The sequence below is a fragment of the Malus sylvestris genome, chromosome 2 (genome assembly GCF_916048215.2).
Source record: "Malus sylvestris chromosome 2, drMalSylv7.2, whole genome shotgun sequence".
In the NCBI taxonomy this organism is placed as follows: Eukaryota; Viridiplantae; Streptophyta; class Magnoliopsida; order Rosales; family Rosaceae; genus Malus; species Malus sylvestris.
In genome coordinates this window covers 33,172,485-33,197,062 of record NC_062261.1, presented here as the reverse complement: position 1 = coordinate 33,197,062, position 24,578 = coordinate 33,172,485, and the positions used below count along the sequence as shown (strand labels likewise).

The 24,578-nt window shown below is 39.2% G+C and overlaps 1 protein-coding gene across 1 annotated transcript; it reads left to right on the top strand.

Moving 5' to 3' along the window:
- The first annotated feature begins 5,481 nt into the window (after positions 1-5,481).
- Positions 5,482-6,513, top strand: LOC126603210 (uncharacterized). The gene has a single exon (XM_050269980.1). It carries the CDS (start codon positions 5,482-5,484, stop codon positions 6,511-6,513), a length of 1,032 nt encoding a protein of 343 aa, XP_050125937.1.
- Positions 6,514-24,578: the final 18,065 nt, after the last annotated feature.

The window sequence follows — 24,578 nt, the reverse complement described above, 5'->3', positions numbered from 1 at the left end:
CCGTTAACACCCGTTAGCACCCGTTAGTTGATGATATTTTAGTAATTTTAGTAAAGTCTTAATGACAAAAAATAAACTTTATGCAAAAAATAAAAATAATAATAATTGTTAACGGATGAAACGGGTCGGGTTCGGGTGACCCGTTAGCTTAACGGGTTGGGTTCAACCCGACCCAAACCCAATAAACCCGACCCGTTTACAGGTCTACTTATGAGAGGAGGGGACGACAAGGGTGCTGGTGGTGCTTCAATTTTTCTTTTTTGAGTTTTCTAAGCTCTCCTAGGCTTGCATGCATTCATCTCTTCAGAAAGATGAACACAACACTCAATAGAAAGTTTCTTACAAACTCTTACAATCTTAACATGCAAGTTTTGTTTTCTAGAGAGCAACTTCCCCACAAACTCATTGTGAAATGAACTAGTCATCTCCTTCTTAGAGAAGGATGAGCCATGAGTGCATGCATCTGGCTTGCTTATTCCTCGAACGAGCTCAAAACTAGTTGCTTCCAGTTTGAGCTCAGTCAAGACCTCATGGTGTGTTGAAAAACCCAAACCCTAGCATCCATAACGCCAAAAGCAGCAATGCCCTTTTGGGCCTTTTTTCACACTTATGTCAATACTATTACTTGGGTTGGATCAAGTGGGCTTCGGCCCAATGGGCCTTATGAGTCCCAAAACCCTTTTGAGGCCTAGCTGTCTCTTGTTTATGGAGATGACTGAGTCCCAAAATGATTAATTTTCACTATTTCAACTAATAGTTTGCTCGACATTCAAGATTGCATGCAAGCACTCGAGTTGATCACGCTCAGTAAACTCAATCTCTATTGAGCACCTACACACTTGTTTAGTGCTCTCTCTCGAATGGTCTTTGAGACTACCCATGCACCCCTCTATATGCAAACATAGTGTTTACCGATCTTTCTGAAATTTATCAACATCCACTTAATAGCTTCATTGATCGGGAACAACCTTAGGGTAAACACTTAACAAGTCTAAATTTGTCTGGCAAACTTTCACCCACTTTTTTCTAAACAAATCAAAATTTCACATTCTTTTGGCCCGACGAATATTTTAGGTTTGCCTGATGAATGGGTTCGTCGGGAAAAGGTCCTGAGATTTTATAACAGGCACGAGAGCCTTCTTCTTTCTTCCTTACACCTTTTCTCTCATATCTCTCTGTGAAATTCCACCCCCCCCCCCCATCTACAAACTCCATCCCCTCTTAGCTCTCTGTTACTCGTCATCTCTGCCCTCTGTCTCTTCCACACCCTCTCTCTCAAGTTCTCATAGAAGAATGATATAAAACTTTTTCATTTTTTTTTTAATATTATAAACTTTATAATGCGAAATGCTTTGATTTACATGTGAAATGCTGTGAATATTTGTGAATTTGTACGGGTGGGATGAGTTGGGGTGTGTATGGGGAAGAGGATGGGATGGGTTTAGGGTTTAGGCAGGGGGAAGGGGTCGGGACTCGGGGAAGGGGACGGTGGGGTGGGGTGCATATGGAGGTGGGGTGGATATGGGGGCGGGCTAGGCTCGGGTGGGTCGACTTGGGTGGGTAGGATGGTTGGGCTCAGTGGGTGTGCTGGGGTTGGGTGGGCTCTGTTGTTTTTTTTTTTTTAAATTTTCTGTGAAATATTATATTTTTTTTAGGATTTTCAAAATAATTAATAAATTTAAGAAATATTAGAAATTTGTAGGAAATATTAGATACATTAGAATTTTGAAGAAATATTAGATACATTAGAATTTTGAAGAAATATTATAAATTTTTCAAAAATATTAAAAAATTTTGAAATATTGAATTTTTTAGAAATATTAGAAATTTGTAGGATTATTAGAAATTATTAATTTTTTAAGAATATTAAGAATTTTAGGAATATTAGAAATTCTTAGGAAATTTTTGAAACATAGAAAATTTTAGAACATAGTAGATATATTAGAAATTTTAATTTGAATTTTTAAAATATTAGAATTTAAAAAAAAATATTAGAACTTTGTAGGAATCTTAAGAATTATTTATTTTTTTACTAATATCATGAATATTATGAAATAAGAATTTTTGTAAATTATTGTGATTTTTTTTGTAGATGTCATCTCAATTGATCACCAATGGCCCCCGCTTTGCCTCTGGTTCGCGTCATAATGACTTGGTGTTGGCGGCCAAGATGGTTGATTTTCCATTGGCGGGGACCAGCTATACCTAGGTGGCTGAGCCCACTGCATCAGCTTTATAGGTCTGGGAGTGCAATCTGGCCAGCACATTCACTGTTGGAAACAACTTGGCGTCGTGTCAGCCCCAGTCCCTGTTAATGCTGCATAGGCCGATACTGAATCGGTGTTCATGCCCTGGGCAGAGACAAAAAATTCCTTGTCGGGGTGTGAAGAAGGTGAAAGTGAGGGGGATCGCTCGCATATGCAAGTAATGATTGTGATCGTGTATGACCCACAACATCGACGAGCGGATGTCAAAGTCAACAACATGTTGACTCATGACATGAGAGCAATCATCCGCACCAAGTGCTCTGTGAAAGCCCCCACAAGGAAGAAGCTCACCCCCAAGGTGAAGGTGATGATGACAGAGATCTAGGTAAGTATGTTTTATTTAAAAAAAAATTATTATGTTTATTAGTTTTAAAATTATGGTCGATAATCTTAATTGGTTTTTTTTGTTTTGTTTTTTGTACACTTATGTGTCACATAAGAAGGACGAGTATCTCGCCAACCTCTCCAAGCAACAACCGAACATGCCACTGGAGCAGCTAACACCTGATCTACATGTGTCTCTACAATTGATGATGGAAGGGGTTTTGGTGATGGGAAGGCTGAGAGATCCACGACCTAGGAGAGGGTCTAGTTGGGGACCTCAATCAGGGGATCTTCTTCATCTAGCTCTTAGCCTACAAGCATGACGTCTTCTACACCGCAGTAGTCGGAGACAGAGTTAAAGGCCATGTGCCATCCCGAAAAAGTTGCACATCAGCAAGAAGAAGCTCAGGAAGAAGCTGAGCACCTTCAAGAGGATGACTGTCAGCAGTACATGCGAGATATAGCACATGCAATGGCAACCTCTGGCATTTGCATCATCTATCCTCTGAGAGACCTACAGTCGCCATCCCAACAGCTACCCTAGGAGTACTTAGTTTAGGATATTTTACATGCATTCTACTAATATTTCAGTTTTAATATAAATACATATTTTTATATTTATATTTTGAGATTAACAGAATTAAAAGTATTTTTATATTTTGATTTCTTTTGAGATTAACAGAATTAAATACTTAGTTTAGGATATTTTACATGCATTCTACGAATATTTCAGTTTTAATATAAATAAATATTTTTATATTTATATTTTGAGATTAACAGAATTAAAACTATTTTTATATTTTGATTTCTTTTGAGGTTAACAGAATTAAAACTAATTAATTTATTTGAATGCTGTTGGGCAAAGTATTTTTTCTTTTTTATTTATGAAAAATACCACTTTGCTGGACGAAATAGTGAAAAAAATTGTCCGCAATGGTTTAGGATACTATATTAGCTCAGCAAATGGGTTTTAGCGACGAAATTCTTTCGGCGGGTAAATTATATTCATCGGGCCAAGTTGGTCAACGCACTTGACATGATGAAATTGTCATCAATGATTCCGTCGGGCAAAAGTATTTGCCTGGAAGAGTTTTTTATATTTGTCGGGCATATACATTTGTGCGACGACGTTTGCCCGACAAATATTGCCCGACCAAGTTTCGTCAGACAAAACATTAGACGATTAAATCTTAATTGGCCCAACAAAATAATTTCGTCTGGAGAGGATTTTTTTTTGTAGTGTTGAAGGGGAATGTACATAATATTTTCCATGCCAGCTGTAACTTATTACCAAGTTCGATTTCCATGCTCAAATCCAGTATAAGCTACTTAAAGTTCGATGCACTGATTGCCACCCATCTAAAACTCATTATAGAAGATTGGCAAACATGGCATCCATTTGATTGGACAGTCATGATTAATTACTTGTTATAAGAAAGGTGGTTTGAATAAAAAGTACGATATGTCCTTGATTGAAAATTGGTTTAAAGCCCAACTTTTTTCAAATCCGTGGTAGTATGGAACACTTCCATTTTCTTCGCAGCCTAATATTTCTTTCAATTGATTACTCTTTTTAAGAAAATATAGAAATTTTAAATCAAACATTCGAAATATAGAGTCAACTTGTGATGGTGAAATTTCAAAATTTCAAACACCAAAAAGGACGGTTTTTCAGAATTGGATGCCAATTAAGTTGATATACATGCATCTTAATTCCATGTTCACAATGAATACTATTGATACGGTTTAGGAAAAATACTATATATCTTTTTCTGATACTAACGTTACTCAAGTGACAACTAATTTTCAATGTGCATGCATTAAGAGAGTTATATTTTTGAACTTATCTGCAAGCGTTTGATTAAATTTTTGAACTTAATTATCAACTCACAACCTTGAAAGTTAAGACCTGTTCATATCTAATGTTATCAAAGCTGGATTTTTCTGTGTAATTTTTTTCCTTGTAATAAGTTGCATGATTTTTGCTAAGCCAAATTAGGTAGAAAGAAAAACGAGTAGACTTCAAAGTTCAAACTCTTGACTGGAAATATAAAATGGTAATTATAATGAAAGGATAAATTAATAGTTAAATGCAACATATCTTTTTACTGATATTGAACAATTTATAAATAAATTGCGGGTCTTTCTCTGTTATTTATTTTCTTCTTTTGTAATATTATTTGAGTCTAGTGACAAAGACAAGTATAATTTTTTTGTAGTATCATTTGAGTTTAGTAACATTAAAGAACTCTATAATTTGTTTTTATTTTATTTTTTATATTATCTCTGTTTAATAAAGAGGAGGTTTATTTTTTCTCAACACCTATAGTTGATCGTGTGCCACATGAATGATTTTCAACTGAAATTGTCTATTGATTGATGTGGTACACATTGAGGACTGATGCTAGCATTTTCTCCCTACAATTTTACACCTAACTAGATGGATGTATATGCAATTGACTTAAAAAGGAAAGTCTACCCATTCTCTAATATTATTATTATTTTCCATGCATGGTTGTAACTTATAAGCAAATAGGGTTTTTGGTTGCTCAAATCCAGTATAAAGCTACTTAAAAAGCCGATGCACTGATTGTCACCCGTATGAAAACCGCATAGAAGCTTGACTTGTATATCTGCATAAATAGCCGGAATTACATTGTACTTGCAAATTTTGTATTTGGGGGCAAAGTCTTGGTCTCGAAGCCAAATCTCATCAAAAGCTTAGTCACCACTTTAATCTTTTGCTATTATTGTGCATATTACAACTACGATACGAGATTTCTTTCCTAACATGAACGATAAGCATTAACTCAAACCCTTAATAAAAAGGAGTTGATGTCTCCAAACATTTTCATCAAACCCAAGATTTCTTTTCTAATTAGTTCATGAGATGGCAGAAGAATATCAAAGCCCTTTTGAAGCCTCTAACATCTCTGTCGCCTCAGATGGCACTCCACCACCAAAAAAAGATAGCCCTCCTCCTCTCCCTCCTCCTGATCTTCCTGACCAAAAAATGAAGATGAAAATGAAAGAAAAAGTCATTATTGATGATTCTGATGATGAACAACCCAAGCCTAAACAGCCATCCCCGGCAGTCGGATCATCCTTATCACCGACACAAAATTCTCGTCACTTGCTTGATCCGAAGCTTTCCAACAATGACCCTGGTCATGTGTCAGGGGCGTTGTCCTCGAAGGAACTCGTTCTGTTCAACCCTCTGAACCAGGGTTCATCATCGAACCTGGGGGGATTAGGATTATTATCTCAACGCAACGAGCCAAGAGACGAGAACCCGCGTGGTGATGATGGGAAAAAACCCCAAAGTAGGGTTTTTACATGCAACTTTTGCAAGAGAGATTTCTCTACTTCCCAAGCATTGGGAGGGCATCAAAACGCTCACAAACAAGAGCGTGCCTTGGCCAAAAGGCGTCAAGGAGGACTAGGAATGGACCATAATTTATTCGGACATTCCCATCCTTATTATAGCCCATATTCAAGTATCACTCAACACCCTCTCTATGGATCTTATGGTAGATCTCTTGGGATTAGGATGGACTCCATGATTCACAAGCCTTCTTATCCATGGTCCTCCTTGACCTCCGGTTTCGGGCGCTTTGGCCATGGTGTTGGTTCTGGGGGTTGGTCATCATCAAGGCCAGGGGACCTCATGAATAATTTTCAATCCTCCATTGATAGGCTCAACCTTGATGGCCTTCATGCTAATACTACTTCCAGTGGAACATTAGGCCTTCCAGGAACTATCAGTGCTTCAAGGTTTGATCAGGAAATTGGTTCTGCTCGCAACTTTGGTGGTTCAAACTTTGGAATCAACAGGCCAATCATTGGTGGTGATGTTCTTGGCGGTGAGCCTCCAAAACTCGATACAGATACTTCTGGACTTGATTTGTCTCTTAAGCTTTAAATTGGTTGTTTGTTGTTGTTGAATTTTATTTATATATGTAGAACACAGTCACAATGTTTGGTTTAAGTTCGATTAGATGCTAGTTTGTTTGAGTACTGCTTTTAAATTTGTACTTCCATCCACATATCATCTGTTCTTTAGAATATTGTTATGAAAAATTAAATAAGATTATTGTTTTTTTATATTTTGATTGTCTTCTGGGTTTTGTTTTTGTTTCCAAATGACTTGATTAAATAATTTAATTCATCATCAGGCTTTTTAGATGTCCTTTGGGGTTTGATGTCTAAGTGTGATTTAGGAAGATGCAGGCATGATAAAGCTTTTATCACATAATGATTTGAATAGATCATGAGTCTGTGTGTGTGTCAGTGTGTACGTTTTGATTGCACTCAAATAATCATGCGATTTATTGCAAAAATTATTATGTTAGTATAAACCTCTCATAACCTTATAATATTGATCTTTTAAATTTAATGTCCTGGAAATTATTTATTCAATTATTCATTTGCTCATTAAAAAGTTTATGGCTTTCGAAACTGAGATCATGTGATTAAAGCTGATCATGTTTTTTTTATAAAGAGATTTTATTAATAAGCTTAAATAAATTTAGTCCTCATCAAAACGTTATTTAATAATCAAAAGTTTTATGAACTAAGTGGATTGGCTATTTTTTCCCCTCTTCTTCTTAGAAAAAAGTACGATATTCATTAAATTGGTAAAAAAACGTACAAAATGAGGATAGGGTGCTTATTGGGTATCGATAAAAACCTTGCTAGAAATTTCAACCCGAACGAAAGGAAAAAGAGTGTTCCGCACGTACAACTAAGGCTAGTTTTTGTTTCTTTGACAAAATAATCAGTTGACTTATTTCCTTTTCCTAAGAAGGTTAATTAAGCCTAAACCCTAACAGATACAAGATTTTTTTTTAGTGTATGTGGCACATTGAAATGATGGTAAAACAAACACGTGGAGTTCGGAGCGAAGTCAACCAACAAACCTAAGATTGCCATGCTTGTTTGTGAGCCCTTGATTCATTGAATCTTGCATATGGAATCATAAGTTCTTAGGTGCATATATAGCTAGCACTTTGTTGTGATTCTTGTATCATTGTTTTTCCATGAATTAATATAACAATATGGTAATTACTTAGTTGGGATTATCCTAAATCACATAAAACAAAGTTATTATTCATCGTCATCTCCAATCCAGGAGGTCAATCAGGTCCAAACTGATATTCAAGAGGCTTTGACACTAATTTGAATTAGGCTCCAAGTCAACTATTACTTTGTTAAAGGGTGCCTCGCAAGGAGGTTATGTCCGAGAAAGTTGGAGCTAAGGAGCCTGTGTGTTTTTGTGTTTGAAACCTGGGGTTTGGAAGACGGCGGGTGTGTTGAATTGGTGTTTAGGTTTTGGACTCTAGGGTTTTGAACGACGGCGTGGGTAATGATCTGGTGTTGCGTGGTGGATAGGAATTCATGGGGGATCTGGAGACTGAAGGCGTAGTGGAAAAGCTAGGGCAGGCGCTGGGAACCAAACCTTTTCTTACTGATAAGGAGAATGAAGGTGTGATTATTGGAAGGAAAGGCGCTGTTAGGGTTTCATTATGTTCTTTTGGCAAAGGTACTAACTGAGAAAACTGTGAATGCAGAGGTTTTCATTGATAGATTCATGTCTTTATGGCGGGGTAAGGAAGGGGTTTCTATTCGGGATTTAGGTGATCGGCGGTTTCTGATCAGATTTGTTGCTAAGCGGGACATACAGCGAGTGTTAGAGTCGGAGTCCCCTTGGACATTTAGAGAGGATTTTGTCATGGTGAGGGATTGTACAAACATGCATGATGAATGGTGGAAGGAGCTATCCATGGGTGCAATGTGGGTGCAAATTCATAAGGTGCCGCCATTGAGTATGATTGCTGCGGTTGCTATGGCAATAAGGGGAAAATTGGAATGGTGATTACTGTGGACAAATCTGCGAGTTAAGAATGTATTGGCAGGTTCTTAAGGGTTCGTATTCGACTGAATTTACGGGAACCTTTGATGCGTGAGATGATGGTTACATTCCCGGATGAATGATGGGTTTGGGTTCAATTTCAATAGGAAGGACTGCCGAATTATTGTTTTTACTGTGGGAAGTTGGGGCATGCGATTAGGATATGTAGGGCACAACTGATGAGTGGAGAGCAAGGCATGGCTCAAGGAGAGGAATCATCGGTGCACATTATGGCTTTACTATATGAGGGTTTGGAAGCTTGTACAAATTTATGGCGGAATGTTCTTTGATCACCATCGTGGAGGACGAAGAGTTCGAGTTGGGGAGAAGGAAGTGGGAAAGTGGTAGAGGTGCGAAGGGATGTATCACGAGGGGATGCAAGGGGTTGTGCACACGGGGAATGGGAGTGGGAAATTGGATCAGGAGAGTAGACGGGGTAGGAATAATACAGCGGATAAGGGGAGTGGAAGTAGGGAGGGGATTCGGTACCAGGTTTTGGTAGCAGAAAAAGAGGCTCGGAAGGAGTGGGAAAGAGCTTTTGATGTGGGACTTATTGGAAAGGGAGAGACAGTTGCGTCGGGAGTTGTGAATGTGGTCTTAGTTGATTTTGTTGGACCGGAGACGACAAGGGGTGATGATGTGGATGGGAACCGACGAAGGATTCAAGTGGATTTGAACGTTCCAGTAAACATGGAAGAGGAAGGTCTCACTGTTATGATGCAGCAAAGCAGTGGTACGGAAAATGGGCTGTAAGTACGGGATGACTTGTAGGAGGTGGTTTTCGAAGGTGCAGGTTACAATGGGACCCAAGATTCGGATCCTTTTCAGTTGGGTCATACTATTGAGGCAATTAGTCGAGAGAGTAGGCGCAGGAATCGGCGATTTGAGGAAGTGGAGGAGGAGGCTGATGGGATGGGTAGGGAAGTTGCTAGTACCGGTAATAAGTGTGCTCTTGTTTTTTCTGAGGTGGATGAGACCAGCCGTGAAGGGTCTCCACGGTCGCCATGAAAACACTAGTTTGGAACTATCAAGGAATTGGGGGTTCTTTGACAGTTGATGCCTTGGTGGAGCAGGTGAGGCTCCACAACCCCAAGGTAGTGATTTTACTTGAGATAAAAAATAGAAGTGATCGCTACAGTTATTTACTTAAGTTGTTACTGATGGATTTTATGCAACCGGTGGAACCAAAAAGTATTGGTGGAGGTTTGTGTGTGTTTTGGAAAGAAGTGGTGGATATTTCTATTATCGTGTGGACTAATTTTTATATTGAATTGGGTGTGGGTAGTGATTCGATTTAGTCGGATTGGACGCTAATAGCAGTTTATGCAAGTACGGATGCTAAACGACGGAAATGGCAGTGGGAAGAGCTAAGTAAGTGGATTTGGAATTCATGTGGGAACTGTTTGGTGATTAGAGACTTTAATGATATTGTGGATGATGAAGAAAATGAGGGTGGTAATTGTCGGACCATGGCAAGTACGAGAGATTTTCGGGACTTCCTAGCAAACAATGAGCTTCTTGATTTGGGCTTTGAGGGCTATCCTTTTACGTGGAGGAATAAGCGGGATGATGGGTTGATTTAACAAAGGCTTGATTGTGGGGTGGCAACTACTGGATGGATAAGGTTATTCCCTCATGTGAAAATTATACACGTGGTGTTGGAGGGGTCGGATCATTCTATGCTCATTTCGTCTCCTTATACAACCTCCTTGAAAGGCCTAAGATGGTTCCTATATGATTCTAGGTGGGGGAAGAAGCCCGAGTGTAGAGAGATTATCAAGGAGGCTTGGAAGGTTTCAGTGGAGGGATCCTTGGGTTTTAAAGTTTGTGAAAAATTGAAGGAGACTCGGTCTCAGTTGGGTAGGTGGAAGAAGACTACGAAACCGAACTCTAAACGCCATATTGAGGAATTAAGGGACGATATTAGGAAGAGAATGGTTGATGGGAAGGTACAGCATGAGTATAGTAGGGAAAAGGAAAAAGAATTGGTGGTGGCACTCAAGGAGGAAGACGTATATTGGAAAACGAAATCCCGGAATACATGGCCCCATTTAAGTGACAAAAACACAAAGTTTTTCCATGCTCAAACGGTTCAACGGCGTAGAAGTAATAGTTTGCAGGGGTTGGAAGATAAGCATGGGGTTTGGCACACAGAGTCGGTTCGTATGCAGGAGATTGTGGTAGATTATTTTACTACTTTATTTCGGTCTGGGGGATATTGGAGTGGAGGGGAAGTGGCGGCATGTGTTGGGGGAAAGGTGGAGGGAAGGCAGAATGACGAACTTATCCGGCCTTTTTCAGTGGAGGAAATTCGAGAGGCTATGTTTCAACTTCCCACTACTAAATCACCTGGTCCTGATGGATTTATGGTAGCATTTTTTCAGGATCATTGGGAGGTGGTGGGGGATGATATTATTCGAATGGTGCAGGCCTTTTATCATTTGGGAAGGTTGTTGCAGAAGATTAATCATACCCATATTGTTTTAATTCCAAAGGTGAAGGCTTCATGGCAGACGACAGAGCTTAGGCATATATCCTTATGTAATGTTGTGTATAAGGTAATTGCTAAACTCTTGACGAGAAGACTGAAGTATGTGATGGACCGGATTATAAGTTATAATCAGTGAGCTTTTGTTCCGGGGAGACAAATTCATGACAACATTTTGGTTGTTCATGAGATTTTGCACTCTTTGAAGCAAGGGGTGGAGGGAGAGGATGGTAGAATGGCTATGCAATTAGATATGGCAAAAGCGTATGATAGAGTGGAATGAGGTTTTTTGCTTGAGGTGATGGATAATTTGGGGTTTCATCCTAAATTTTGTGCTTGGATTCGTGAATGTATCTCTACGGTGTCGTATAGTGTGATGGAGAATGGAGTTCCGTCGGGTTACTTTCGGCCGAAAGAGGGTTGAGACAGGGTGATCCTTTGTCCCTTTTTCTTTTTCTTATATGTGTTAAAGCCTTTTCAGCTTATATTCGGAAAAAGGAAATGGAAGGGATGATTAGTGGGGTGCGGGTTACACCGGGAGTTGAGGCAATTACTCATTTGTTTTTTGGGGACGATTCAGTGGTTTTTTGTAGAGCGGATGAGATGGAAGCAGGGCATATGATTAAAATTTTGGAGGATTATGGTAAGGTCTCGGGTCAAATTATTAATTTGGAGAAAAGTTCTATATACTTCGGGAAAGGTTGTTTGAAGAAGAATAAAAAAAGAATTGTATCAAGGATGAATATTCAGGCCTGGGACAGATTTGGCAAGTATTTGGGAATTCAGGTCGATTTTGGAGCTTTGAAGAAAGCGGTGTTTGAATCCGTACATCGGGGTATTGAATGTTGTATTGATGGGTGGGCAGATGAATTTTTGTCTTCAGCGGGGAAGGAGATATTAATTAAATCGGTTGCAATGGCGATGCCGAATCATGCTATGGAGTGTTTCAAGTTGCCGGTGACTACATGCAAAGAAATGGAGCGAGTCATTGCTCAATTTTGGTGGAGGAGTCAATCGAAGACTAGGGGATGCTATTGGGTAGCATAGGATAAATTGACTGAGAGTAAGAAGGTTGAAGGGTTGGGTATTCGTGATATTATGGTGTTTAATGTAGCTATGCTTGCTAAAATTAGTTGGAGGGTGTTACAGATGCCGGAGTTGATGCTTAGTAGGGTGCTAAAGGGTAAATATTTTCCCAACACATCTTTCTTGGAGGCCAGTGGGAAAAATAAATCGTTATAGGGGTGGAAAGGCATTTTGTGGGGGAGACAAATATTAAATAGATGATTACGGTAGAGGGTGGGGAATGGGGAGTTGATTAGGGTGGCTGATCCTTAGCTTCCGAAACCCTATTCGTTTAAACCTATGTTTAGGAATAGGGTTCCAAATATAAAGGTGTTTGAGTTGATGAGGGCGGATAAGCAGGGGTGGCATTTAGAGGAGGTTGAGGCATTGGTGTCTCTGGACGATTTGGATTTGATTCGAACTATACCGATGAGTAGACTTGGGTGTAAGGATAAACGTATTTGGCATTATACAAAGAATTGTTTGTATTCTGTAAGGTCAGGGTATCATGTTGCGATGGATATGATGAAAAAATGGTGAGCTTGGAAGGAAGGGTAGTAGGATGTCGAGCACTTCTGGTACATTGGGCGGGGTTTGGCGGATCATTTGGTCTTTTACGGTCGCACAAAAATTTCGGTTCTTTATTTGGAAGGCTTGTAGGAAGGCTTTGGCGGTTTGACATAATTTGGAGTGTCGACGAATCAGTGTGGTGAATAAATGTGATTTGTGCGGAGCCAGTGATGAAACATAGGCCCATCTCTTTTTTGATTGTGACTTTAGTCGTGCTTTTGGGTTTGGGACATCTTTACAGATTAATATGGTGGCAATAAGGGTCAATGAGTTTCTAGAGGGATGGCAGGGCATCGTGTAGTGGATGGAGAAGGAGGTGGATGCCGAGGCAATTCTGCAATAGGTAGTGTTTGGACTTTGGCGTATTTGGAAATGTAGGAATGAGGCGGTTTTTAAAGGGGTGCGGATTTTACCACGTGTGGTTGTTGATCTATGGCAGCAGCAATTTGTAGAATTTAGGGATGTCATGGGGGACACGGTGGGGGAGGGAGATGATGATAGAAGGGATAGGATGTCTAGGGTGGGAGGTGTCTACGAGAGAGCTTTGGGGAGGGTATGGGTAGTTGGGAAGGCATGGGAATTGGAGAAGAGCAGCAGATGGGGACGGAGCATGGGGATTGTGTGGGGGGTTGGCAGAAACCGGGGTTTGGAGTGTTGAAATTAAATTGTGATGTGGCATGGAGGAAACACACTAATGAGGGAGGGGTTGGGTGGGTGCTTTGGGATTTTACGGGGATCCCAAAGATTGCAGGTGAGGAAGGAGGGGGATGGTTTGGGAGTGCCATTATGACAGAGGTGGAGGTAGTACGTCAGGGATTGGAGGCGGTGGTGGGAAGTGGTGTGGGAAGTAGTTTTAGGTTGGTGGTTGAATCGGATTCCAAGGGCTTGATTCAGATGATCAACAAGGAGATTGCGATTGATGTGATTCTCGAGATTTATTTCCAAGATATTTGGAGAATGGCAAGTTAGATTTTGCTTTACCACTTGTCACTGTAATCGTGTAGCCCATTTGATAGCTGTGTACGTAGTTAAGCATGGCGGGAGATTTGGCTGGGATAAGTTATGACCAGAGTTTCTTTTCAATATTCTAACAGAAGATGTGCATGTAACGATTCGTATTTAAGTTTAATAAAATTTCTATCTTTCGGAAAAAGAAAAAGAAAAAAAAACTATTACTTTGTTCAATCTAGACTCGATTCCATCTTTTTAGGGGTTTAACCATAAAGTACCAAGAGTGGAAAGTTGTTTGTCACTTAATTTCACAAAGAAATAATTACTGGTAGTTTAAACTTAAAATGGAAAGTTGTTTCTCACTTAATTCATAACAACTCTAACTGAGCTGTGGCCATAAATTTAATTTCCTACTAGGAAATGCACTGGCTCTTAATTAATATCATTGTTCTAAAAATCCCTGCCTAGCGCCGCCTAAGTCCTGCGGCGCTAGGTAGTTGGTAGGTCCTGCGGCGCTAGGCAGTTGGTCACCGTCCCGATTAATGCCTAGGCGTTTAAAAATTAAGAAAGGGCACCTAGACCTACTGAGGTGTCCGCCTAGATCGCCTAGCCCATCCAGACCCACCTAGACACCCACCTAGGTTGCGACTCACTTCGACAGAAAATAGATAACTTTCATTTTACATTTTACTTTTTCAATAAATTGAAAGAGACTTGTTGAATACTTAAAGGAACACACATTATGTACTTGTTCTCCATGTTTTCATTGTGTTCCAATAGCTCATAATATATATGTCTCTCCATTTTGTAGTTTATGATGAAATCATATATATTTTAAATATAAACAGACACTTATTTACATGAAATATATTAGATTTAATTAAATCTGCCTAGTCCGCCTAGGCGCCTTCCTAGACCCCACCTAGAAGCCTAAGCGCTAGGCCCCAGCTTGCCGCCCGACTAGTGCCTAGCGTCTTTTAGAATCTTGATTAATATATAATTTTAAATCAATTTACGCTGACCTAATAGCATCATTCTTTCTTCTTCTTCTTTTTTTCTTTTTTTTTTTTAAGAAAAAAAGAAGTTTACCATTATAAGGGGAGATGAGAGAGTACAAAATTATTACAATAATGTAGGGAAGGGAATTTTCGAACCTAAGATATAAATGGGTACAAATCCTACCCCCTATAAACTAGTATATCACACCATATGTTGTTGAATAAGGAGGTTGATAAAAAGAAAGAAAAAGAAAAAAAAAGATGAACAAGGAGGAATTCCTACCAACATGTATTTCATTTTTATTGATTAAATACATGGTAGGAATTCCTCCTAAATATCCATAAATGAATTTTACCAACTTTTTAATACATTTTTATTGATTAAATGTAAACAACTAACAATATTTAAAATGGTGAAAATATTCATTAGTGAATAAAAACTTGTAAAAAATAATATACCGTAAGGCGTAAGGACAAGTGCACATCTAAACTCAGAATACAAATGTAGGAAAGGAACCTGGCATTCGTGTCGTGTTTTTCGTGTTCGTGTCATTTTCGTGTCATACCTGATATCTTAACGGGTCATGTCGTGTAATACCTGTTAAAATAAACGGGTAAAATGACCCGACCCGATAATATTAACAGGTAATATGACCCGACCCATTACCCGTTAAGGAAAATATATTTTAAACCAATAAATAATCAAATGAAAAACATAATACTAAATAAGTATATGCATACCATATTGTCACATCCAAAACATAAAAATGCATTTTTCTTTTAAGTATATTTTCATTTACCTAAAGTCTTTAATAGTTTTTTAATTAATGTAGAAGTGTAAAAAATATAGAAAAAAATATATAAACGCTCGTAATGACAAGCTTTACAATTTTCATGAAGAGCTTAACTTTGAAATTCACCACTATAATCATATAAATCATAGATCAAAATTTAACCGTTGATTGTTGTTTACATTTACACTTCATTGTTCTCATCAAATTTTATTTTTTCAGATTTTGTTTTTTGAAAACTTGATCTATTAGAGGATGCAGGAAGATGAACAGTTTGGATTGTTGATATTATATTCAGAGTTTTACGGTTAGTGAAAATATTGCTTGATGTTTATAAAGTTTCTACAAACTATATAACATCGACTTATATTTCAGTTAATCGTAAATATCGAAACGTGATATCAAATATCTGAACCGTTCATCTTTTTACATCTGCTAGATGATCATGTTTTAAAAAAAGAAAATTTAAAAAAAGAAATTCAGTAAGAAGAATAAAGTGTAAATGGCAATCGACGGTTAAATATAAATTTAAGGTTTATGAATTATAGTGTTGGATTTCGAAGCTAACCCCTTCATAAAAGTTGTAAAGTTTGTCACTATGAGTGATTGTATATTTTTGTTACATTTTTTACACTTCTACAATAATTATTATTAATTTTATTAATTTTTCCCTCAAATAAAATTCATGAAGGTTTGGAGGATTTTAAAAATCTAAACAATAATGTAAGTGTAACCATTATCTACTCGTGGAGGAATAATGATGAAGCACGAGTGTTTATATATTCTTTCACATTTTTCATACTTGTATGTATGTCTTCTTAGTTCTTGCATATACAAATACTATATTAGTTTATTTTAATTTTGGACAACAACATGTTAAGTAAAATTTATCCTAGTAATGATAATAAATAACTCTCATAATAAAAATAATGACTAAAACTTTTTTTTAAACTTAATAATACAAAAATATATATTTAATATAGAATATATTGTATATATTAATATGGCTATTGTATTTTATAATAAATCTTTTAGTAATTAAACTTTAAAATTATCAAAATATTTTTTTTCTTAACGGGTTACCCACGTGTTACCCTCGTGTATATGCGTTAAGAATCCATTATTAACGGGTTCTTAACGGGTCACCCGATAATGACCCGATAAGTTATCGTGTTGACCCGAAACCCGTTATTTTCTTGTCGTTTTCGTGTCATGTCAGAAACTGCCGGGTCTACTGATCAGGCAGTGTCTAGGATTTTGTATATTACAATCCCTGAGTTCATAAACTTATTTCCCCTTCTTGACAGTGAAAATTAGTTGTCATTTCAGTAACGTTGGTATCCGAAAAAGATATGTAGTACTTTTCCTAAACCGTATCAATAGTATTCATTGTAAACATGGAATTAAGATGCATGTATATTAACTTAATTGGCATCCAATTCTGAAAGATAAACTGTCCTTTTTGGTGTTTGAAATTTTGAAATTTCGCCATCACAAGTTGACTCTATATTTCGAATGTTTGATTAAAAATTTCTATATTTTCTTAAAGAGAGTAATCAATTGAAAGAAATATTAGGCTGCTAAGAAAATGGAAGTGTTCCATACTACCATGGATTTAAAAAAAGTTGGGCTTTAAACTATTTTTCAATCAATGAATATCGTATATATTCTCGAACCATTTTTCTAGTAATATATATATATATATATATATATATATATATATTATGTGACCCCCTTCCGTAATGTGTTTCATCGATTAGATTAAAAGTTTAGCGTTTCTTTCTTAAACCATATTCGTTCATTTTCTTCACTACAAACGAATGTCTATGATTTTAGATTTGTCAAATTCATTTTTGCAAGGATGATCTATGAATGATGTTCTAAAAAATAGATAATTCAGATCATTAATAGATTATGAAGTGGGTTTTACAAAAATGTGTGTTAAAAGTTAAAAAAATTAGTGTCATGGATCCGTTCCTTGTATATTTATAGTGGGTTAATTGTGGCCAGGTCCGTCTATATATGGTTTGCCTCTTCCGTTTGCACGTGCGCTATCCCGTTATAAATTTCTTTTACAAATGTTGTATGACTTTCCATTGTAAAAAAAAAAAAAGGAATACAACAACAACAACAACAAAGCCTTTTCCCACTAAGTGGGGTCGACTATATGAATCCTAGAACGCCATTGCGCTCGGTTTTGTGTCATGTCCTCCGTTAGATCCAAGTACTCTAAGTCTTTTCTTAGGGTCTCTTCCAAAGTTTTCCTAGGTCTTCCTCTACCCCTTCGGCCCTGAACCTCTGTCCCGTGGTCACAGCTTCGAACCGGAGCGTCAGTAGGCATTCTTTGCACATGTCCAAACCACCGTAACCGATTTTCTCGCCTCTTTCCTTCAATTTCGGCTACCCCTACTTTACCTCGGATATCCTCATTCCTAATCTTATCCATTCTCGTGTGCCCACACATCCAACGAAGCATCCTCATCTCCACTACACCTACGTGTTGATGCTTCACCGCCCAACATTCTATGCCATACAGCATTGCCGGCCTTATTGCCGTCCTATAAAATTTTCCCTTAAGCTTCAGTGGCCTACGACGGTCACACAACACGCCGGATGCACTCTTCCACTTCATCCATCCAGCTTGTATTCTATGGGTGAGATCTCCATCCAATTCTCCGTTCTTTTGCAAGATAGATCCTAGGTAGCGAAAACGGTCGCTCTTTGGTATTTCCTGATCTCCGATCCTCACCCCTAACTCATTTTGGCCTCCGTTTGCACTGAACTTGCACTCCATATATTCTGTCTTTGATCGGCTTAGGCGAGGACCTTTAGATTCGAACACTTCTCTCCAAAGGTTAAGCTTCGCGTTTACCTCTTCCTGCGTTTCATCTATCAACACTATATCGTTTGCGAAAAGCATACACCAAAGAATATCATCTTAAATATTAAGTTTGTGATCTTCGCTAGATTGCTCCGGTCATTAGTGTGGATAAGTATGTAAATGGATAGAGACAGGAAGCAAACACAAGATGTACGTGGTTCACCCAGATTGGCTACGTCCACGGAGTAAAGGAGTTCTCATTAATTGTGAAGGGTTTACACAGTATATAGGTTCAAGCTCTCCTTTAGTGAGTACAAGTGAATGATTTAGTACAAATGACATTAGGAAATATTGTGGAAGAATGATCTCATAATCACGAAACTTTTAAGTACTGAAGTGTGGTATCGTCTTCACTTGCCTTATCTGTCTCATAGGTAAATGTGGCATTTTCTTTGGAAGTACTCTTCCTCCCTCCAGGGGTGGTATCTTTAACTAGTGGAGATGCACAAGGTAATGTATCAATTTCACTTGACGCTTACTTGTAGTTTCAGGCTTGGTCAAGCGCGATACAAACCATGTAGTAAGAGTCCCCCAAGTCGCCGAGCTAGGGGATCTGCTGAAAGAGGTGACAGACAAGGTAAGCAATCAGAGCTCCAAGCAATTAGTCCCAGATCAGAAGTTTGATTTCGAGTTCCGGCTGATTGTTATCCTTCTCCTTATCTTGCAGGTAGCATGAAGGATAAAGAGAAGAAAAGGAGAAAGGCTGATATGAGATACTTTTGCTTTTGAAGAAGTAACTTTCCACAGGCTTATTCTTGAACTAGGCTGGAGGGTTTTCTTGTTTCCGCCAGAGTATAAGGCCGACTGAAGAATTTGAGGGTCAAAACAAGTCCATCAAATCTAGAGTACGTTCGACCCTGCTGATATGTGATACTTTTGTTGTTGACAAAGTAGTGGATGTATCGGCACGTGTTCTGTTGCGCTTGTCTCCACATGCTTCCTTGTATCATTCTCACTTGCCCTATTTGTTCCTCAGGCAAATGTGGTATCTTCTCGGGAAGCATAAGATGTTGAAGATGAGTACTCGAGAGCAATGGGGTTCCAGGCAGTCAGTTCCGGACTGAAAGCTTGATTCCAAGTGCTGACTGATTGCTCTCTTTCTCCTTGTCTTGCAGGTAAGAACAAGGCCAAAGGAAAAGATAGGGAAAAAGCATGATATGGGATACTCTTGCTTTTAACCCTCATGATATGAGATATTCTTGCTCTAGTGTAGCTTGTTTGCAGAGGTATTCTCGGGGGGGGGGGGGGGGAAAGAAAGCTGAGTATTTCGAGAGGCTTCGTTGGGAGTGCCCTCTCAGATATGAGGAAGGGTTGAGCATTTTTGCAGGTCTGCCTGTCCGTTGAGGATGAAGGTCGACATATATAGGAGTCTCCCTAACAAGGAGTAATACTATTCTTTTACCCTGCTTGGTCATAACACGGTAGTGGGAGCTGCCAGCTTCACGTGTTTTAACTCTGTCAGAGCACTTTGAAAAAGTTGTCTGTGTTATCTGGAAAGCTGATGTTACGTGTGAAGATTACAGACAAGCTTTATCCAAGGAGATCTGGCTCTCGAAGTTGAGAAAACGGTGTGAGGATTACAGACAAGCTTTATCTAAGGGGCTCTCGATTTGAGAAAGCGGTGCCTCTTCGGTTTTCGAACAAGCAATCATGTCGGGGATCTGTCTCTCGAGATTCGGAGAACGGTGCCTCTTCGATTTTTGAGAAAGCAATCCTGCTAGGAGTCTGGCTCTCGAGATTCGGAGAGCGGTGTCTCGTCGCTTTTTGAGAAAGTAATCATGTTGGGAGTCTGGCTCTCGAGATTCGGAGGACGGTGCCTCTTCGATCTTGAAGCAAGCAATCTTGTTGGGAGTGTTTTCTCGAATGTGAGTAAAGGTTAGGCCTGTTTGCTAGTCTACCTTGCCACGGAGCACAGAGGTTAACCCACATGGACTTTCCAATTATCCAGCAATGGTCCTGTTCCTTTACCCTTGTGGGTAATAATATGGTAGCTAGACCTTCAAAATTTATGTGTTTAAACTTTGTTAGTGCTGTTTCTTTGCTATTCTTTTACCCTTTTTGGTCATAGCGATGTAATGGGAGTTGCAAGCTTCACGTGTCTAAACTTTGTCAGAGATTTTTGGCAAAGTTATCTGTGGTACCCGTGAGCTGATGTTGCGTGTGGAAAGTGAATGATTGAACAGTAACATTCACGTGCTTTCTACTTCATTAGAAATCTTCGATAGAATGCCCATAATTTCCGCAAAGTTGAGTGTGCATGTGACAGGTGCTGACAAGGCTGAAAAAGCAGGTGCCTCTTCGATTTCTGAGATCGGCCCTCGTGGTCTTTGAGCAGCCAAGCTTTTGAGAAAGTAAGCGCCTCTTCGATTTCTGCGATCGACCTTCGTGGTCTTTGAGCAGCCCAGCTTTTGAGAAAGCAAACGCCTCTTCGATTCCTGAGATCGGCCCTCGTGGTCTCTGAGCAGCCCAGCTTTTGAGAAAGCAAACGCCTTTTTGATTTCTGAGCAGACGCCTCTTCGATTTCTGAAGCTCCATCGAGTGCGGATTTTTATAGAGGCTGGTATTAAGTTCCAAAGCACACTTGAATCTCCACCAGTAGAAGCTCCCTTCTTGCATTTCTAAGATCTTGATTTGTCCGACCTCTTTTCTCTTCAACACCTTTGAAAATGTCTGGCCCCTCCGGCCGTCGTTTTGGCTTGAACCTTGTTGAAGAGGCAGCCACGCCTTCTCCAAACAACATATGGCGCCCATCATTCTTATCCCCTACTGGTCCTCTTACCGTTGGGGATTCCGTGATGAAGAATGATATGACCGCTGCGGTGGTGGCCAGGAACCTTCTCACTCCCAAAGATAACAGACTACTTTCCAAACGGTCTGATGAGTTGGCTGTTAAGGATTCTCTGGCTCTCAGTGTTCAGTGTGCAGGTTCTGTGTCTAATATGGCCCAACGCCTATTTGCTCGAACCCGCCAAGTTGAATCATTGGCGGCTGAAGTGATGAGTCTCAAACAGGAGATTAGAGGGCTCAAGCATGAGAATAAACAGTTGCACCGGCTCGCTCATGACTATGCTACAAACATGAAGAGGAAGCTTGACCAGATGAAGGAATCTGATGGTCAGATTTTACATGATCATCAGAGGTTTGTGGGTTTGTTCCAAATGCATTTATTGCCTTCATCTTCTGGGGCTGTACCGCGTAATGAAGCTCCAAATGATTAACCTACGATGCCTCCTCCTTCTAGGGTGCTGTCCAGTACTGAGGCTCCGAATGATCCCCTTCCAGTGCCTTCTCTTTCTGGGGCTCTGCCGACTGCTGAGACTTCTCCTAAGCAACCTTTGTGAAGGCTCCCTCTTGTTTGTTTATTTTGACTCGTGTATATGTACATATTTGTAACTTCTTAGAGATATCAATAAATAAGCTTTGTTTCATTTCAACGTATTGTGTTAAATACACCAAAGCCTTTTTCACTAAGTTCTTTGAATTTTTCTTTTGTTGAAGCTTGTATGTTGAAGCTTTGTGAGTGGAGCATGTAGGTTGAGGTAGTGTTCCCTTAATTTCCCGAGTGGGGAAAACTTCTCGATTGGAGACTTGAAAAATCCAAGTCACTGAGTCGGGTCGGCTATATGAATCTTAGAACGCCATTGTGCTCGATCCTGTGTCATGTCCTCCGTTAGATCCAAGTACTCTAAGTCTTTTCTTAGAGTCTCTTCCAAAGTTTTCCTAGGTCTTCCTCTACCCCTTCGGCCCTGAACCTCTGTCCCGTAGTTGCATCTTCTAACCGGAGCGTCAGTAGGCCTTCTTTGCACATGTCCAAACCACCGTAACCGATTTTCTCTCAGTTTTCCTTCAATTTCGGCTACTCCTACTTTACCTCGGATATCCTCATTCCTAATCTTATCCTTTCTCGTGTGCCCACACATCCAACGAAGCATCCTCATCTCCGCTACACCCATTTTGTGTACGTGTTGGTGCTTCACCACCCAACATTCTGTGCCATACAGCATCGCCCGCCTTTTTGCCGTCCTATAAAATTTTCCCTTAAGCTTCAGTGGCATACGACGATCACACAACATGCCGGATGCACTCTTCCACTTCATCCATCCAGCTTGTATTCTATGGTTGAGATCTCCATCTAATTCTCCGTTCTTTTGCAAGATAGATCCTAGGTAGAGAAAACGGTCGCTCTTTGGTATTTCCTGATCTTCGATCCTCACCCCTGACTCATTTTAGCCTCCATTTGCACTGAACTTGCACTCCATATATTCTGTCTTTGATCGGCTTAGGCGAAGACCTTTAGATTCCAACACTTCTCTCCAAAGGTTAAGCTTCGCATTTACCCCTTCCTGAGTTTCATCTATCAACACTATATCGTCCGCGAAAAGCATACACCAAGGAATATCATCTTGAATATGTCCTGTTAACTCATCCATTACCAATGCAAAAAGGTAAGGACTTAAGGATGAGCCTTGATGTAATCCTACAGTTATGGGGAAGCTTTCGGTTTGTCCTTCATGAGTTCTTACGGCAGTCTTTGCTCCTTCATACATATCCTTTATAGCTTGGATATATGCTACTCGTACTCCTTTCTTCTCTAAAATCCCCCAAATAATGTCTCTTGGGACCCTATCATACACTTTTTCCAAATCTATAAAGACCATGTGTAAATCCTTTTTCCCATCTCTATATCTTTCCATCAATCTTCGTAAGAGATAGATTGTCTCCATGGTTTAGCGCCCTGGCATGAACCCGAATTGGTTGTCCAAAACCCATGTCTCTTGCCTCAATCTATGCTCAATGACTCTCTCCCAGAGCTTCATTGTGTGACTTATTAGCTTAATACCCTATAGTTCATGCAATTTTGTACGTCGCCCTTATTCTTGTAAATAGGCACCAAGGTGCTCTTTCGCCACTCGTTTGGCATCTTCTTCGTTTTCAAAATCCTATTGAAAAGGTCAGTGAGCCATGCTATACCTGTCTCTCCCAAGGCTTTCCACACTTCAATCGGTATATCGTCTGGGCCCACTGCTTTTCTATGCTTCATCTTCTTCAAAGCTACAACCACTTCCTGATTCGACGATAAAATGAGTAGTTTCTACACTCTTCTGAGTTACTCAACTCCCCTAAAGGAGTACTCCTTTCATGTCCTTCATTGAAAAGATTATGAAAATAACCTCTCCATCTGTCTTTGACCGCGTTCTCTGTAGCAAGAACCTTTCCATCCTCATCCTTGATGCACCTCACTTGGTTTAGGTCTCTTGTCTTCTTTTCCCTTGCTCTAGCTAGTTTATAGATATCCAACTCTCCTTCTTTGGTATCTAGTCGCTTATACATATCGTCATAAGCCGCTAACTTAGCTTTTCTCACAGCTTTCTTCGCCTCTTGCTTCGCTCTTCTATACCTTTCACCATTTTCATCGGTCCTATCCTTGTATAAGGCTTTACAACATTCCTTCTTAGCCTTCACCTTTGTTTGTACCTCCTCATTCCACCACCAAGATTCCTTTTGGTGTGGAGCAAAGCCCTTGGACTCTCCTAATACCTCTTTTGCTACTTTTCGGATACAGCTAGCCATGGAATCCCACATTTGGCTAGCTTCCCCCTCTCTATCCCGCACATACTGGGTGATTACTTGCTCTTTGAAAATGACTTGTTTTTCTCCTTTTAGATTCCACCATCTAGTCTTTGGGCACTTCCAAGTCTTGTTCTTTTTTCTCACTCTTTTGATATGTACATCCATCACCAACAAGCGATGTTGATTAGCCAAGCTCTCCCCCGGTATAACTTTGCAATCCTTACAAGTTATACGATCCCCTTTCCTTATTAGAAGAAAATCTATTTGTGTTTTTGACGACCCAAAGGGGGTCACATAATATATATATATATATATATATATATATATATATTACTAGAAAAATGGTTCGAGAATATATACGATATTCATTGATTGAAAAATAGTTTAAAGCCCAACTTTTTTTAAATCCATGGTAGTATGGAACACTTCCATTTTCTTAGCAGCCTAATATTTCTTTCAATTGATTACTCTCTTTAAGAAAATATAGAAATTTTTAATCAAACATTCGAAATATAGAGTCAACTTGTGATGGCGAAATTTCAAAATTTCAAACACCAAAAAGGACAGTTTATCTTTCAGAATTGGATGCCAATTAAGTTAATATACATGCATCTTAATTCCATGTTTACAATGAATACTATTGATACGGTTTAGGAAAAGTACTATATATCTTTTTCGGATACCAACGTTACTCAAATGACAACTAATTTTCACTGTGCATGCATGAACCTCTAGTTATATTTTTGAGCTTATCTGCAAGC

Coding starts and splice junctions, on each gene's coding strand:
- LOC126603210 (XM_050269980.1), top strand. CDS start 5,482: ATGGCAGAAGAATATCAAAGCCCTTTTGAAGCCTCTAACATCTCTGTC.